This window comes from Pongo pygmaeus, chromosome 6 (genome assembly GCF_028885625.2).
Source record: "Pongo pygmaeus isolate AG05252 chromosome 6, NHGRI_mPonPyg2-v2.0_pri, whole genome shotgun sequence".
Lineage (NCBI taxonomy): Eukaryota > Metazoa > Chordata > Mammalia > Primates > Hominidae > Pongo > Pongo pygmaeus.
The window spans coordinates 104,667,547-104,683,552 of NC_072379.2; the positions used below are offsets into that span (position 1 = coordinate 104,667,547).

General features: G+C 35.6%; 1 protein-coding gene across 1 annotated transcript in view; it reads left to right on the forward strand.

The window, feature by feature from the left end:
- LOC129041574 (histone-lysine N-methyltransferase 2C-like) overlaps window positions 1-15,762 on the forward strand; it is a 44,252-nt gene extending 28,490 nt beyond the window's left edge. Inside the window, 5 exon segments of the mRNA XM_063668471.1 lie at window positions 3,644-3,772; window positions 5,851-5,970; window positions 8,084-8,214; window positions 11,690-11,870; window positions 15,650-15,762. Of these exon segments, the coding sequence (XP_063524541.1) occupies window positions 3,644-3,772; window positions 5,851-5,970; window positions 8,084-8,214; window positions 11,690-11,870; window positions 15,650-15,762 (674 nt within the window).
- The last annotated feature ends 244 nt before the right edge of the window (window positions 15,763-16,006 follow it).

Here is a 16,006-nt window from a genome sequence, read left to right on the forward strand (position 1 = left end):
ACAATTCCCTCTCTTTTTCCAGAATTCTGCTTTTCAGATGTGAAACATACTCAGTTTTTCTCTGCTTCTTTCCAATTCATGTCCTTATTTTATCTTCCTCTACTGAGTTTGGTTTTTATTTCAGTTATTTCAAGAGCTTTCTTTCCTCCCTTTGAATGTTTCTTTTGTAGCATCCTATTCTTGCCTCTTGGGTATCTTATATTATCCCTCAGAGGATTTTAATCTTTTTTAAGATTTTTTTTCTTCCTACTTATTCTGTTAACTCCAAATTGTCTTTTATGTTCTCAGGTCTCTGTCTTTTATGTTACAGATCAGGGATGTTGCAGATCTTCTGGCTTCCATGGCCCACATTGGAAGAAGCATTGAAGCATTGTCTTGGGCCACACATAAAATACACTAATGATAGCTGATGAGCTTTTTTTTTTTTAAAAAAAAAACCTCATAAAAAGTCTCATAATGTTTTATGAAAGTTTATGAATTTGTGTTGGGCTGCATTTAAAGCATCTTGGCTGCAGGTTGGACAAGCTTGTTATAGACCATCGTCAGATAATCTTTATGGTACATGGACAATTAAAAGTGAAGAACTAAAGATGGAGACTGGATAGATAGTATTTTTATTTTTTAAAAAAGAAATTAAGTAGTTGATTAGAAAGCTTTGAGTATGTGGTGGTGCTTGTCGATTTGTAAGTTTATTGGGGTGATTTGTGCTGACCATTTGGTGAACCCTCTGGTTTCAGTATCTTTAGATGTTCTTCTTGAACTGATCAGGTTCCCCACAACAGTCTTTTCAAACCTCATACTTGGAGGTTAGAGATCTGGCTGCTAGCTTTCTGAGAATTCAGTGGGGAAACATGTGGGGTCTGGCAGTGGGAGCAGGATGGGGTTGTCCGCATTTAGTATGCCCATTTTTTCTTGGTCCTATTTTCAATCTTCATCCCATTGTTCCATTTAAGGTCACCCAGGAATCCTGCGTCCCACAAATGAGAGTAGCAGCTTCTCAGTGTGTAAACCTAGGAAGCAGGTGTAGGGAGTATGACTTATGCAGATAATTAAATCTCTTGTTGCTTCAGTTTTCTCCCACTTATTTCCAAAGGTGGCCAGTTTTCCTAGTTTCTCAGCCTTCTGAGGATTGTTATAAACTGGATTCTTTTTTTCAGTTCTTTCTGCTCTCAACTGAGAATTTGCCTTTGTTAAGTTGTTTTTCTCCTTTCCTATTGTCTTTTTTTTTTTTTTTTTTTTTTAAGGAGATTGGGTCTTTCTCTCTTGTCCAGGCTGGAATGCAGTAGTGTGATCATAACTAACTGTAGCCTCAACCTTCTGGGCTCAAGCAATTCTCTTCTCCCACCTCAGCCTCCCAAATAGCTGGGATTACAGGCATGCCACCATACAACAGCTTGATTTTATCTTTTAAAAATAGATTATTTCAGTGTGTTTTTAGTAGGGTTTCAGGAGAATGTAATTTTAATGTATGAATTTAGTCTGCCATCTTAACCCAAAATTCCCTGTCATTAACTTTTAGGTGAGTTTATTTGAAGGTAAACAATTGGTATTGTCATCTTTGGTGCTTGTTTTTTTCAGTAATTTTCTTTTTTCTTTTCTTTTCTTTTTTTTTTTTTTTGAGACGGAGTCTCACTGTCACCCAGGCTGGAGTGCAGTGGTGCCAACTCAGCTCACTGCAAGCTCCACCTCCCGGGTTCATGCCATGCTCCTGCCTCAGCCTCCTGCATAGCTGGGACTACAGGCACCAGCCACCTCACCTGGCTAATTTTTTGTATTTTTAGTAGAGACGGGGTTTCACCGTGTTAGCCAGGATGGTCTCGATCTCCTGACCTTGTGATCCGCCCGCCTTGGCCTCCCAAAGTGCTGGGATTACAGGCGTGAGCCACCGCGCCCGGCCTTTTTTTTTTTTGAGAGATGGAATTTCACTCTTGTTGCTCAGGCTGGAGTGCAATGGCACGATCTCGGCTCACTGAAACCTCTGCCTCCCGGGTTCAAGCAATTCTCCTGCCTCAGCCTCCTGAATAGCTGGGATTTTTGGTGTGTACCACCACGCGCAGATAATTTTGTATTTTTAGTAGAGACTCACCATGTTGGTTAAGCTGGTACGGAACTCCTGACCTCAAGTGATCCACCTGCTTTGGCCTCCCAAAGTGCTGGGATTATGGGCATGAGCCACCGTGCCTGGCCTATAAATTTTTCTTTTCATGGTTTAGTCATAAGTCCATAACCATTATCAGATTGTTATGGAGTTGGCCTCAGATATAGACCAAATATAATAAAAAAGAAAAGACAAATACCCTGTTCATGCCATTACAGAAATATGTTATCTCTAATACTGAGAATATTGAAGGAGTTGACAACTTGATTTTAAAATGTATTTGATAAACATGTCTTTTTTCCTGTAATACAATGTAAAGCATATACAACTTGGAAAAGTTTGATTACCATAGTGTTAAAATAGCATTCTCTAAAATAGCATTCTCTAAGCATTCCATTTACCTCATTCAGTGAAGTATTTATTGAACATGTATTAGGTATCCTACTAACAATACATCTGTTACTAAGAAAATCTGTGTACCTGTTCTCATGGAGAATATAGTCTAGCAGGGACACAGATTTTAAAGAACCAATAAAAATGAAGCATGACGTTCATACATAGGCGCAAACAACTGTTTGACATAATCTTATCTAAATATCAGGAATTCTTTAATACAGTGAAGTTTAGAATAAATCCTGAAAGATAAGTTAGGTAGAAGGCAGAAATTGGGGAAGATAGTGGAAGAAAGAGCTTGATACCTTCAAAGAACTGAGTATAGTTCACTGGTGGGAGTGAGATGAAGCTGGAAAGTTTACAAGAGACTGTTGTAATGGGCCTTGCAATTTGAAGTTTATTTTGAGGACATTGGGAAGACATGAAAGGATTTTAAGCAGAAAATTGATACATATTTATAGAAAGATCATTTATGCAGTAATTTAAAGAACTGATTGGAGAGAGGTAAGCTTTGAGGTGGGGAACTAGATAGGAGCATGTTGTATTAATAGTGAGTCATCTGAGGTTGGACTAAGATGGTAGTAGAGAGTGATAAAATGCATTTCAGAGGTATTGAGGAGTCTTGGTTGTAGGAGGAAAGAGATTAGGAATGATTAAGGTGGTCTTCCAGGCCTCTGTCTTCTCCAGGTTACATTTCCATGCCTTTTAATGATGATAGGTAACATCAGAAAAAGGAGAAAGTTTATTTTAAATTAGTAGTTCATTTTGGATATACAGTTTTCAGTAACTAGGTAATATTCAATTATAGCTGTGGTTGAAGCTCAGAAGAGAGTTCTAGTCTAGAGACCTGGACCTGAAGACATAATTAAAAGCAAGTGAATTTGTTAAGTGCAAATGGATTGCACTTAACAGAACTCTGAGTTCTGTGTTCCCCTTCTCTGATTATGTTTTATTTCATGGGAACACTGCACTAAGCAGCACAATTTCTACAACCATTTGGGGCTTCTTCTATCTCCTTTCGTACTTTCCCTACCAACAGGGATGTACAATTAAAATGGCTCAGCAACAACCCTACTTTTTATTCCCCATTATGTAGGGATTATATGTTTGATAGGGTTTTCCAGTTTTGTGTATACATTTACTTTTTTCCAGAAGGAGAACTTATGGATTGTGATGGAAAATCAGAATCTATTCCTGAGTGGGAAGCTGTTGATGATGAAACTAAGGGAGTGGAAGGAACAGATGATGTCAAAAAGAGAAAAAGGAAACCATACAGACCAGGTATAGTGCCTGAGGTAGACATTTCAATATCATCAACACTTGGTTAATTAAAGAAAAATACAACACTGAAGACTTCAATTAAAATTAAATATTCAGGATTAAGAACTGTGTAAACAAAAATATGTGCACATAAATTAAAGAACTAAACTATTTGAATATGACTTTTTAGCTCTAGAGTTCTTTATTTTGAATATGTGAATACTTCACAATGAATCATTATTGAATGCCTTATCCCAAATGTTAACCATTTTATTAAATGCTTTACTAGATTGGCTTTTGTTCATACTTGGACTTTGAAGGCCATTTATATAGTTCCTCTGGATGTGTACTTCTGTAACGCTTTTAATTTTCAGTATTCACTTTCTAATATCTTTTTTTGAAAAAACTTATTTCAGTGTTTATGCAGGAGTGCCAGTAAGTATATAGTGTGAAGGGGAACAAGACAGAGTTATTATGGCTCGTAGAATTTATAGTCCAGTCAAAAACCATGACTGATTAAACACTTATTTCTTATCTGCCTCAGGAGTGGAGAGAAAAGCGGTCTTGTCTGTTAGTTTTATTTGCCTTATTGGAAAAAATTATTAAAATTGTCACAATACAGAAGTTGTAGGCTTTTATGTATTTAAAAAAATTTTTTTTTTCTGCTTTTCACACGTGTTGAGTAGGCTTTCCTTAGGCAGTTTATTAATGTCTGTTTACCAATGAGGTTTTAAATTGGATTCGTACAATCTTTATGCTTCTTATTGCTTATATTTTATTGGTAAGAGTGATCTAAATCCCTTTTGATATGTAAAGAAGAACTTTCTTACTTCATTCGTATTCCATGAGACCTTAAAAGATAACCTGTCTTTTAAATAGGTCATATCTATAATAAGGACCTAAGATGAGTTGCTTCTAAATCATTTTATGAAAATGATTTCATTTCTTCCTAATCGTGAGGCTTATAAGTGTACTTTTTTAGACATTGCAGATTTCTTCCAGGAACTTGTATTTACTGTTTTTTTTTCTTTTCCTCTGCCTCACATGGAAGTCAACCCTCTAATTGAGGGACCCATTAGGTCACGGAGTAAATTGCTAGACAGTGATATCATTTTACAAAAGCTTATAGTGTTGACTGTGTACCAGACCTCTATTCTAAGCACTTCACTTATGTTATTTGTCCTTTTAACATATGTATGAGAAGCTGCTTTGCCTTACCCCCATTTTTAACCAGTGAAAGAACTGAGACATTGAGAAGTATTTAGTGAGTAAGCAGAATTACATAGTCTGACTCCAGATTCCATGCTCTTAACCACAGGGCTCTATGTGTCCCATGTATAAATGCTCTCATACCTTGGAGTACCAGACACCGTCCCCCTGAAATCATATCAGTCAAAGAATATTTGTGTCATCTAGGTAGTTTGTGTCTTCTATCCTCCAGCTAATGTACCAGTTAGCCGGTTAATATATAGACAGTCATCCATCACTTAAGTTCAGAGAAATACATCATTAGGCATTTTCATCCTTGTGTGAACATCATAGAGTGCACTTCCATAAACCTAGATGGTATAGCTTACTACACACTTAGGCTGTATGGTACGCTAAATTCATTTAAAAAAATAAAGTAATTGTGCTACGGTGTTATAACTACGGTGATGTCTGTATGTGGTGGGAATTTTTCAGCTCCATTATAATCTTATGGGACCACTGCCTTAACATGCAGCCCTTTGTTGACCAACATCATTATGCAGTGCATGACTGTTATTTGATGTATGAGGCACTAATATTTGTCAAATAGATAAGCCAGCATAATTTAGTGTTTGATATTTACACTGATACTGTTTATAAGAGGAAGTGCACACAGGTCTTTTTGTGTTCTGTTTGATAAGTGATAACAGTGGCTTTGCCTTTTTTTTTTTTTTTTTTTTTGGTTGTGTTTAACTTCTATTTTACCTAAAAATCAGGTTATTGATTTAGATTAGCACAGATTTAATTTTGGAAAATGACTTACTATTCAAGATAAAGCAATTTTATCCTGGGTACTGTGGAAACGTAGGGAGAAATTATTTATCAGTTTACCCAATTTCTTTTTTGGATAGGTATTGGTGGATTTATGGTGCGGCAAAGAAGTCGAACTGGGCAAGGGAAAACCAAAAGATCTGTGATCAGAAAAGATTCCTCAGGCTCTATTTCTGAGCAGTTACCTTGCAAAGATGATGGTATAGTACTGACTTAATTTTTTTTTTTTTTTTTATGTAACCCCTTGGTCTTGATATTTCTATTGGAAAGAACTATCCTAAATAATGTTACAGTCAATAAGATCCTTATTGCCTCTATTGTTACTCAATAAGAGTCTTATTGCCTTTTATTGATGAAAGGATTTGAGTGTGTATAGAGTTCATATCTGTAATACAGCAATCAGGTTTTATAAGGAAATGGTTTAAATCCAATAGACTTTATTCTTTTGAGATTTTTTGACAAGCTCTTTTTTCCTGTATCAAATTATTAAATATGTTTTCTATATTTAAATATAAATGGTTTAGGGACTGAATAACTTAGTTACATAAGGTACTTTCTGGTCATCTCCAAAGCCTTTCTTTGATTGCCTTAGCTACTTATCATATAATTTGAAATTCTCAAATGACAGTGTACCTCAATTTTTATCTATGTATGTATGTATGTATGTATGTATGTATGTATGTATGTATCTATCTATCTACCTATCTATCTATCTATCTGTCTATCTATCTATCTATCTATCTTAGGGTCTCACTATGTCACCCAGGTTGGCATGCAGTGGCGCAATCATGGGTCACTGCAGCCTTGCACTCCTGAGCTCAGGCAATTCTCCTGTCCTTAGCCTCTGATGTAGCTGGAGACCACAGGCACACACCACCATGCCTAGCTAATTTTTTGGCTTTTTGCAAAGACAGGGTCTCGCTTTGTTGCCCAGGCTGGCCTAGAACTCCTGTACTCAAGCGATCTTCCTGCCTCAGCCTCCCAAAGTGCTGGGATTACAAATGTGAGCCCAGCTGATATCTAAAAAAAATTTTGTTTTTGAGACAGTCTCCCTCTGTTGCCCAGGCTGGAGTGCTGTGGTGCTGTCTCAGCTCACTGCAACCTCTGCCTCCCGAGTCCAAACAATTCTTGTGCGTCAGCGTCCCAAGTGGCTGGGATTACAGGCATGAACCACTGCATCCAGCCAGGAGTTGTTTTTTTTTTTTGTTTGTTTGTTTTTTTGCTATTGGTGGTGAGCAGGAGGTGGCGAATGATAGTTTGTGTGAAGGTGTATTTCTTATTAAACTGACCCTGAGCGTGGAGTCCCTGAGGGACTCACCTTTATGCAAGTCACCTCTGGCCTGTCTGCCTTGGAGAGAGGCCTTAAGCTTTGTCTTCTATTCCCTATTCCTCACAATGCTCTGAAAATTGGAGTTTGAGGTCGTTGGATTTCAGCAAATTTCGGAGAGCTTTTACTTTTTTGCTTACTTCTGTGGTTACTTATTTATCTTAATTTTTGTTTTTCATGGATTCCTTATGTTCTGGCTAGGTTACTGGTGCCTTTAAAAAGATCGTTGTAAAAAATGTTTGTCTATTTCTAGTTTTCAGAAGAGTCAATTCACTTACGTAGTCTGGTGGTAGAGTGCCCATATTGATTTTCAGAAGGGATGTGCCATTTGCCCTGCCATTATGAAGCATCTGAGAATATCACTTGATTGTTTGTCAAATTTAAGCTGTGTTCTTGTTTCGTTGCTAGTTTCATAGTCCCCAAATTTATTTCCGTTTCTGATTTCAAGAATGAGTGTTCATTGCATATTTATTAGCATATTCATAGTCATGTTTTCACAATGTGTATATCCTACAAATAATTAATTTATAATAAATTTCTGAACTTGGAATTGCTGTATTAAAGGACACACTTTTTTTTAAGGTTTTTGTTGAGTATTCTCAATACACCCTACAAAAAAGTTATACCCACAGAATTTCCCTTAATAGTTTATAAGTTGCCATTTCCTCATACTCATGAGCTTTGGGTATTTATTATTATTATTATTATTATTATTTTACTCTTTAACAAAATATGTTTAAATAAATACGTTTTTGCTTTGTAAAGAAATCAATTATTAAGAAAATAGGAAACATGCTAATACTAAATAGACATGAAATCAAAATTTTATGGCACTTAAAAGTAACAAACTTGATTTGAGATTTTTTGTTCAAAAAGCTTGTTTGTTTATATGAAACTGTGTGTATGTTGGTAAGGTATAAAATTACCTTCAGTGGGTTTGTCTAGAAATTTTAAATGTCACATATTTATAAATGTGACTGTTTCAGGCTGGAGTGAGCAGTTACCAGATACTTTAGTTGATGAATCTGTTTCTGTTACTGAAAGCACTGAAAAAATAAAGAAGGGATACCGAAAAAGGAAAAATAAGCTTGAAGAAACTTTCCCTGCCTATTTACAAGTAATATTTTGCTTTACATTACTTTACATGGTTTGTTAATTGAGGAAATAAAATGTATTGAGTTTTAAAACATAGGTTTGTTGTTTTTGTTAATGTTTTACTTGTTTTGTTTTCATTTAGTCATCATAAATGCCATTTTTACCTTTCAGGGGTCCATAAAAATTAAATTTACTTTTTTGTGTGCTTTGATACTTGTCATAAATTGCTTTTTTAATCCCAGTTGTTCACTTCTAAGCATTCTATAAGATGTAACAAGGACACTTTGGGATAGGAAAACCTCAATCTTCCAAGTCATTGATAGCTATGTATACCCCACACCCAAGTTCTGTTGAAATTTCCTTTGCCAATACAAGTTACATTAATTATATTCATTGATTAAAGATAGGCTTTTCAGCCAAAGTTATAGCTTTAATAATTGTTACCACTTTTAGAGGCCTGGAGAACCAAAGATTTAAGCAGTATTCCTTTTGTTTTCCAAAACACGCATCAGAAAGATACCTTTCAGTATGAATAAATTATGTTTGATAGATGTAGACTGCAAAAAAAATTTTTTTCTAGTTCATCTTGTAAACATTAAGTCAGAGTTTAAGGCCGTGTGATACGGCAACAGCTCAATATTAGAAATTGTACTGAGATTAAATATCTGGCTCTGCATCTAACTAATTGTAAATTCCTAAGCATGTTATTCATCCTCCCTGGCCTCTATTTCTTCATGTGTTAAAATGGAACTGGAACAGACTGTCATTGAGAGTCCATCCTAATCTCATTGTAGACAACTATTCATCTGATCTGTTCCTCCTAAGACACTATGGCTTACTTAGATAACCCTTCATTGCCTGAGGTGTATTTATTTTTTACATCAATTTTCCTGTTAGGTATTACTAGTTTAATTGGTTTTAAAATACATTGCCTTTCAGCTAGCATACAACTTCCTCAATTTTCTTTTTTGTAGCTACTAACATCTTAATGGCAGTGTTCATGTTAGAGTTCAGCCTATAAAGTCAGAGGATTTAAATACCATTCCACTACCAGTTAGCTGTGTGATTTTGTTCTGTTTAACATCTCTTGTGTCTCGGTTTCCTCATTTGTGACATAGTGGTGCCTCTCAGAAATGCTCAGAAGTTCAGTAAAAGTATGTATGTAAAGTGCCTAACCTGTGCCTTACCTTTTGTATATCCTTCATAGATGTTTTTCCCCTCAGTCTCTTATATCCTAGGTTTGCACCTTTGTTTTTTTTTTAAACAATCATTTAATTGGTCAGGAAAAAAAATCCATTTATAGTTTGGCTTACCTTTTTTTTTTTTTTTTTTGCAACTTTGTTGTTGTTTTCTCCTGGGAGTCCCTTTACCTCCCTTATTAATAGTCCTTTCTAGGAATATTGTGATGGCAACCTACCTTTCCTCCTATTGATCCTTCTGTAAAGTGTAATATAAATTTAAGAAGCTTTCTTTAGGTGTTTATGCAAGTATGAAAACTAGCCATTTAATACTTTGGCAAAAGAGTCTTTAAAATTATTAGGTCTAATTTCCCAATTACTGCTGTGATCTTAGTCTCCTGGGCTGTCTTGTTCCTCTGTTGCACATCAGTAACTTTCAGCGTGTGTGTGTGTGTGTGTGTGTGTGTGTGTGTGTGTGTGTGTGTGTCTGTGTGATATGAGGGAGGCCTTTTTAATGGTACTGTTTTCTTGGACTTTTAGAGACGATGTGGATGGAGCCACCTCTTTATGTTATCTACAGGGAATGTAAAACCCACTAAATTAATAAGGGTGACACAGTTTTTGATAAACACCAGGAAAGTCATGAGTCATTAGACAGAATTCTTGCTGATGATGATCTAAGATTTCTCAGATTTATACTGAAGGCATTAAATAAATGACCTCTAAACTTCTAAAATGCTTTCTGCTGTTCATCATTTTTTCTAATGATAAAAGCATTGCTTATTATAAGAAATGAATCCTCTTCTACCTGGTACTCTAGTTTTGTGAATTTTTAGATTTTTCATAGTGAGACGACTTTTTCATTTAAAATGTGAACATTTCAAATCAGATATATCATTATCTCCACCAGACTTCACACACTCCCAGTCTCTTTTCTCGAAAGGTAGTATTGTTAATAATTTGGCATTTGTCCTTCAGAAACTTTTTTATAATTTATTTTTGCAAACTTATAATAGTCTTTATTTGAATTTTCTAATTTTTTTTTGAGACAGAGTCTCACTCTGTCACTCAGGCTAGAATGCAGTGATGTGATCTCAGCTCACTGCAACCTCTGCCTTCTAGATTCAAGTGATTCTCGTGCCTCAGCCTTCCAGGTAGCTGGGATTACAGGCATCTTTGCGCATGCCTGGCTAATTTTTGTGTTTTGTGTAGAGTCAGAGTTTTGCCATGTTGCCCAGGCTGGTTTCTAACTCCTGGGCCTAAGTGATCCACCCACCTCAGCCTCCCAAAATGCTGCGATTACAGGCGTGAGCTACCGCGCCCGACCTGTATTTTATAATTTACTGTATGTGTAATTCAACTTACTTTCTTTTAGTAATGTATTTTAGGGCTTTTTCTTTGATAACATAGAACTATATACTTTCTAAAAATTGTTGTATTTTGTAATATAAGTGTCTATAATTTGGATAGTTCTATGCCTGTTGATAGACATTAAGGCCATTTTTACTTCTTGACATTACAAAATATGCTACAGTGAACTTTTTTGTGCATGTTTGGCAAGAATGTGTTAAATGTTGTATTGCAAAATTGTCCTGTATGGAGGATCCTTTTTCCAGATAGACCACATCATAGGATATAGACTAAAGCAGAGTTCCTGGGTTGAAGCAGGGTAAAGGGGTGGAACTGTGCTTCTCTTTTGTCTTTGGTATTGATTTTTGAGAAATTTTGGAGAGATCTTGGAGTTGCAAGGAACCCAGCTTGAAAGTATATTGAAATGGAAAAATGTTAATATGCGTAAATAAATAGAAAACCACAAGCCTTTAGTAGCTGTAAATATTGCACACATAGTATGGCTAAACTGACTATAAAACCCTCTTTCAGATTGATGGTGTAAGTAGTCTTATAGTTTAAGTGTGGTTATATGAATCAATAGATTACAAATCTACCTGAAGTAAATATTAAAGCTGTAGATGAAAGTCTTATGCTGTCCTCTGCAAGTGATCTATAAAAATTAATAATATTCATGAAGCTATTCTGCAGTTTCTAGAAATCTTTGGTATAATTGTGTGGTTTTATTTCCATAATTTTGTCTCTAGTAAAGCTACCAAAAAAATATTATTTTTAAAATAAAGAGAATCTATATAAAATAATTGACAGGATATTTCTATTTTTTTATACTTCTGTATTCAGTTTCTATATTGTTAAATATAAACCTTTTCTGTTATTTCTGCTTCCTTGTCAAAAACCATGACAGAATAATCTATTGTCTTTTTAGAATTTTCTAACTAACGATTTTTGTATGTTCTTATCTTCATCTAGGAAGCTTTCTTTGGAAAAGATATTCTAGATACAAGTAGACAAAGCAAGATAAGTTTAGATAATCTATCAGAAGATGCAGCTCAGCTTTCATACAAAACAAACATGAACACAGGTTTCTTGGATCCTTCCTTAGATCCACTACTTAGTTCATCCTCGGCTCCAACAAAATCTGGAACTCACGGTATGTAGAATTATTCACAGATACTTTCTTTATATCATATAACATACATCTTCCTTTCAGTTAAATCTTTTTGAAATGGTTTTGTTTGGCCTCATATGCATTTTAAAAATCAACTGCATTGAAGTATAACTTACATTCAGTAAGTGGAACTATTTTAAGTGGACAGGTGTATAAGATGTAGCAAATTAATTTACCTTTGTAACTAGTACCAACATCAAGAGTTGTGAAGGAAAACGTTTTGGTTTACACTTTGCTGAGGGCAATGTGAGGGGTTATAATTTGGCCAACAGTGACTTTTTGACTAAAAATCTAAGATAGATTTTTGTTAATCACACAGCTTAAATTCAAAACAGAGAAACCAAAATGGATGTGGGGGTACTTGGGAACTTGCTGGCATACTGTGTTACTACAGTGAAGTCTGTTGCCCTAGGTCATGGTTTCTTACTACTGACAGTTTGCACCAGTAATTCTTTGTTGTGGGAGGGAGACTTTCTGGTGTATAGAAGGTTGTTTAACAGCATTTTTGGCCTCATGATGATCAAAAATATCTCCAGATATTGCCAAATATCTTTCGGTGGGCAAAGTCACCCCTGGTTGAGAACCATTATCCTAAATGCAGTGCCTATAGGAACTATTAACAATCAGAGAAAGGTATGAGAAACTGATATATTTACAGAGTTACAGCAATGTCAGCAAGGCTCTAGGAGTTTAACTCATTGGGTAGGTAAATGTCATGATCAGTGTTTCTCCCACTTCTCCCCTATGGTTCTGTCAATTGTAAATCATTGTTCTTTTGGTAAGCTTCCTTTTTTTTTTTTTTTTTTACCATTAATTGCATTTGTTACTCAGTTAATTTTATAAACTCATTTTGAAAAACAATTTTAAAGCAATCTTCCACGAAAAATGACTTTTGATGTTAAGTAGTTAATGCTTCATTAACTTGGCATTATCCTGAATTGAAATACTGACAGCTATTTTTGATTTTGACTTTTTGAAATAATTAGAAGGAATCTTACCCCGTGTTGGACACATGTTCATGTCCAGTCTGCCTCACTGTCGGTAGTGAGGTCATGCTTCTTGTTGTTCAATCTTACATATTTTTTACCTCCTACTTTAATTCTGTTGTTTTAAGTATTGACCTGCTCTTGTCCTTGTCAGTATGTTGTTAAAAATAATGTATAATGAAAGACCTGTGGGTCCTTCAAAGGATATTTTACGATAAAGTATATCTTATAACTCTCATAACCAGCCACTTGAAGACTTAAATAGGAGCTCTTTGCACTTGAGTTTTAAAAGCAAAAGGATTGAAATTGGACAGAGAACATATAGGAAAGATATTGATACAAGTTTTTTTTTTCTTTATTTGATTATTTTTTTCCACAAAAATACTGAAGAGATAACAGTCTTACAACAAGGCCAAAACTTGGAGGACTAGAAAAATATACCCATTTCAAAACCTAGATTAATTGTTCTTTGCAATTGAACCACTCTTTTCACTTTATAATGGAAAATTAATGACTAAAGGCTTTTTTTTAACATGTCATTCATTATAGCCTATTATATCAATTTTAATGATTTATTCAGATATAAAATCCTTTAGGTAGGGGCAAACTTGTAAAACAGTCTTTAAAAAATTAGTTACAATTGTATAGTAGAATTCCATTACTTTAAAACAAAAAACTGCTATATGACTCCTAAAAAAATTATCCAGAATTTTTTTCTTTGAACTGCAGTGTTGTCATTATTGAAATAATTTTCTCTAAAAAGTTCCTGGATATTTGGGCACGCAAAACTTAATGTGGTATGTTACATATGAATTACATTTTGAAAACTATATAATGGGACCAAGACTGTTTGACAGAAGTATTTGACCTGGAATATTACATTTATGCCCTCCTCCCCCTTTTAAGTAAAAGTAAACTTGAGATGGATTAAAAATTTCAGTTTCTCTTTACTGAATGACTAATATAATTATTAAAGCTAGCCTAAACAAGAGTTCCAATAGTTTCTTGGTTAAGCCCCAAACCCTTAGAATCCTCCTTGACTTTTCTTTCCCTTTCATTCATCCACGTTTGTCTCTGCCTTCAAAATACATCCCAAAGCCAACCACTTGTCTCAACTTTCCTTAGAACCCTGGTGCTGTCATCACCTCACCTCTCAGACTGCACCAGTGCCCTTTTCTAATCTTGCCAACCCCTCTCTAATTCCCACCCCTCATCTGCTCTACATATAGCAGCCAGTATGTTCCCTTTAAAATATTAGTCATCTCCTATCTTTCAGCCTCCCAGCAACTTCTCATCACACTTCAGAATAAAACCCAGTCTTCCCCATGATCTCTAAAATCTTACATAATCTTGCCTTAGCTGCCTCTTTTTTATCCCTACCACAGTTTTTCTTACTGTTAACACTCTGGCCTCTCTTGTTGGCAAACCCGGCTTGCCCCAAGGGCTTTATGTCTGCTTTGCCTTAGTTTGGAGGGTTATCTCCATCTTTGTGCATATAACTTACTCCCTCATTTAGTTTTATGTTCAGTCATCTCCTAAAGGTCTTCATAGACCACTCTGTCTAATACAACATCCCCGCAGCTTATTTTTAATCCTTTTTCCTTGTTTTTTCTTTAAATAGCACTTACAGCGATGTCATTTATTTACTAACTCCCCCCGAGAAAGTAAGCCCTCTGAGGGCAGGCACTTTGTTTCAGTCATTGCTGAGTGGGCAATGCCTGATACGTGATCCATAGACACAGTTCTGTGGATAGTGAAATACTTTTTTAAATAAATGAGTGAGTAATCAGTATGAACAGCAAAGCTGCGAGTAGTTACTAGATGGTACCTGGCTTGTGCTCCATATGGAATTTCTAAAGAGTGATAGGTTTGTCTTTCATATTTTAACTTTTCCTACTGTGTTTTAATTTCTCAATGTCACTTTTAGACATGCCACTTTCGTAATGAAAATTTTTTTTTTGCTTTGTTTCTTACATCATTTATTCTGTTTCACTTTTATTGCCTACAGGTCTTTAAATTTTGTCTCAATATACATTAGTCACAAGACAAAATATTTTTTTTGTGACTTTGGTCTGCCTTTTTATTTTTGTAAGGGTATCTTTTGGTGAGCAGAAGTTTTAAATTTTAATGTCCAATTTATCAATATTTCTGTAACCTGTTGAAAAAATATTCCCTAACCTGGGGTCACAAAGATGATTATAGATGATCTCCCTGATCGCCTTCCATAACTGGGTATAAGATCCTCCTGGAAGTGTTGTTTGTGCATGGTGTGAGGTGGAGGCCAGGTTTCATTTCCTCCCGTAATGACATTAAGAACATGGTCCTTTCCCTAGCCCTCTGCAGTGCTCCCTTCCTTGTAACCTGAGGGTCCCTGTGTGCGTGGGTCTGTTTTGGAGATCTCCATTCTATCCATTGGTCTATTTTTCTAAATTTTTATACCAATGCATACTTTCTTAGCTGCCATAGGTTTATAATAAGTCTTGATGCCTACCTATGCAAGCTCTCCTTCTGAATTACTTTAATGATGCTGTGGCTAGGATTTTGACATTTCACAGGAGACTTGGCTCAAACCTTGTGCCCCTTTTTTGAGATAGGATTATGGGGTTACTATTCTTTCCTGGGCTGTGATCTCGAAAGTAACTTACTCAGTTTTCCAGTTGGTCCTTTCCAGGGACTCTTCTCACTTGTGTCTTATTAAATAAAGATTTGATTTGAGACCATGGAAGTCCAGTGTTCGGAATGCCTGTATCTGTTATGTTCTGCTTTTTGGGACAGGTGGACATACAGGAACTGAATCTGAAATAGGTGGTAAGGAAAATCCCCTGAAATTTGAAAATGTGTGCCTGAGAGGTGATTTTGATCTCTCCTTTGGCAGCTGCACGCTGTAGAGAGAATGAACTCTAGAGTCAGGTTTTTGGGCTCAATTCCTGGATACACCAGTTACTAGCCCTATGACCTTGGGGACATTGATTAACCACCCTGGCCTCAGTTTCCTCATCAGTAAAATGGGGATAGAAATAGAATCTACCTCATGGGTGTTTGTGAGGATTAAATGCGATTATATACAAAAAGGGCCTGGCACAGAATAAGTGCTTGGTAAACCTTAGCCATGATTATTTTTGTTGAAAAGAA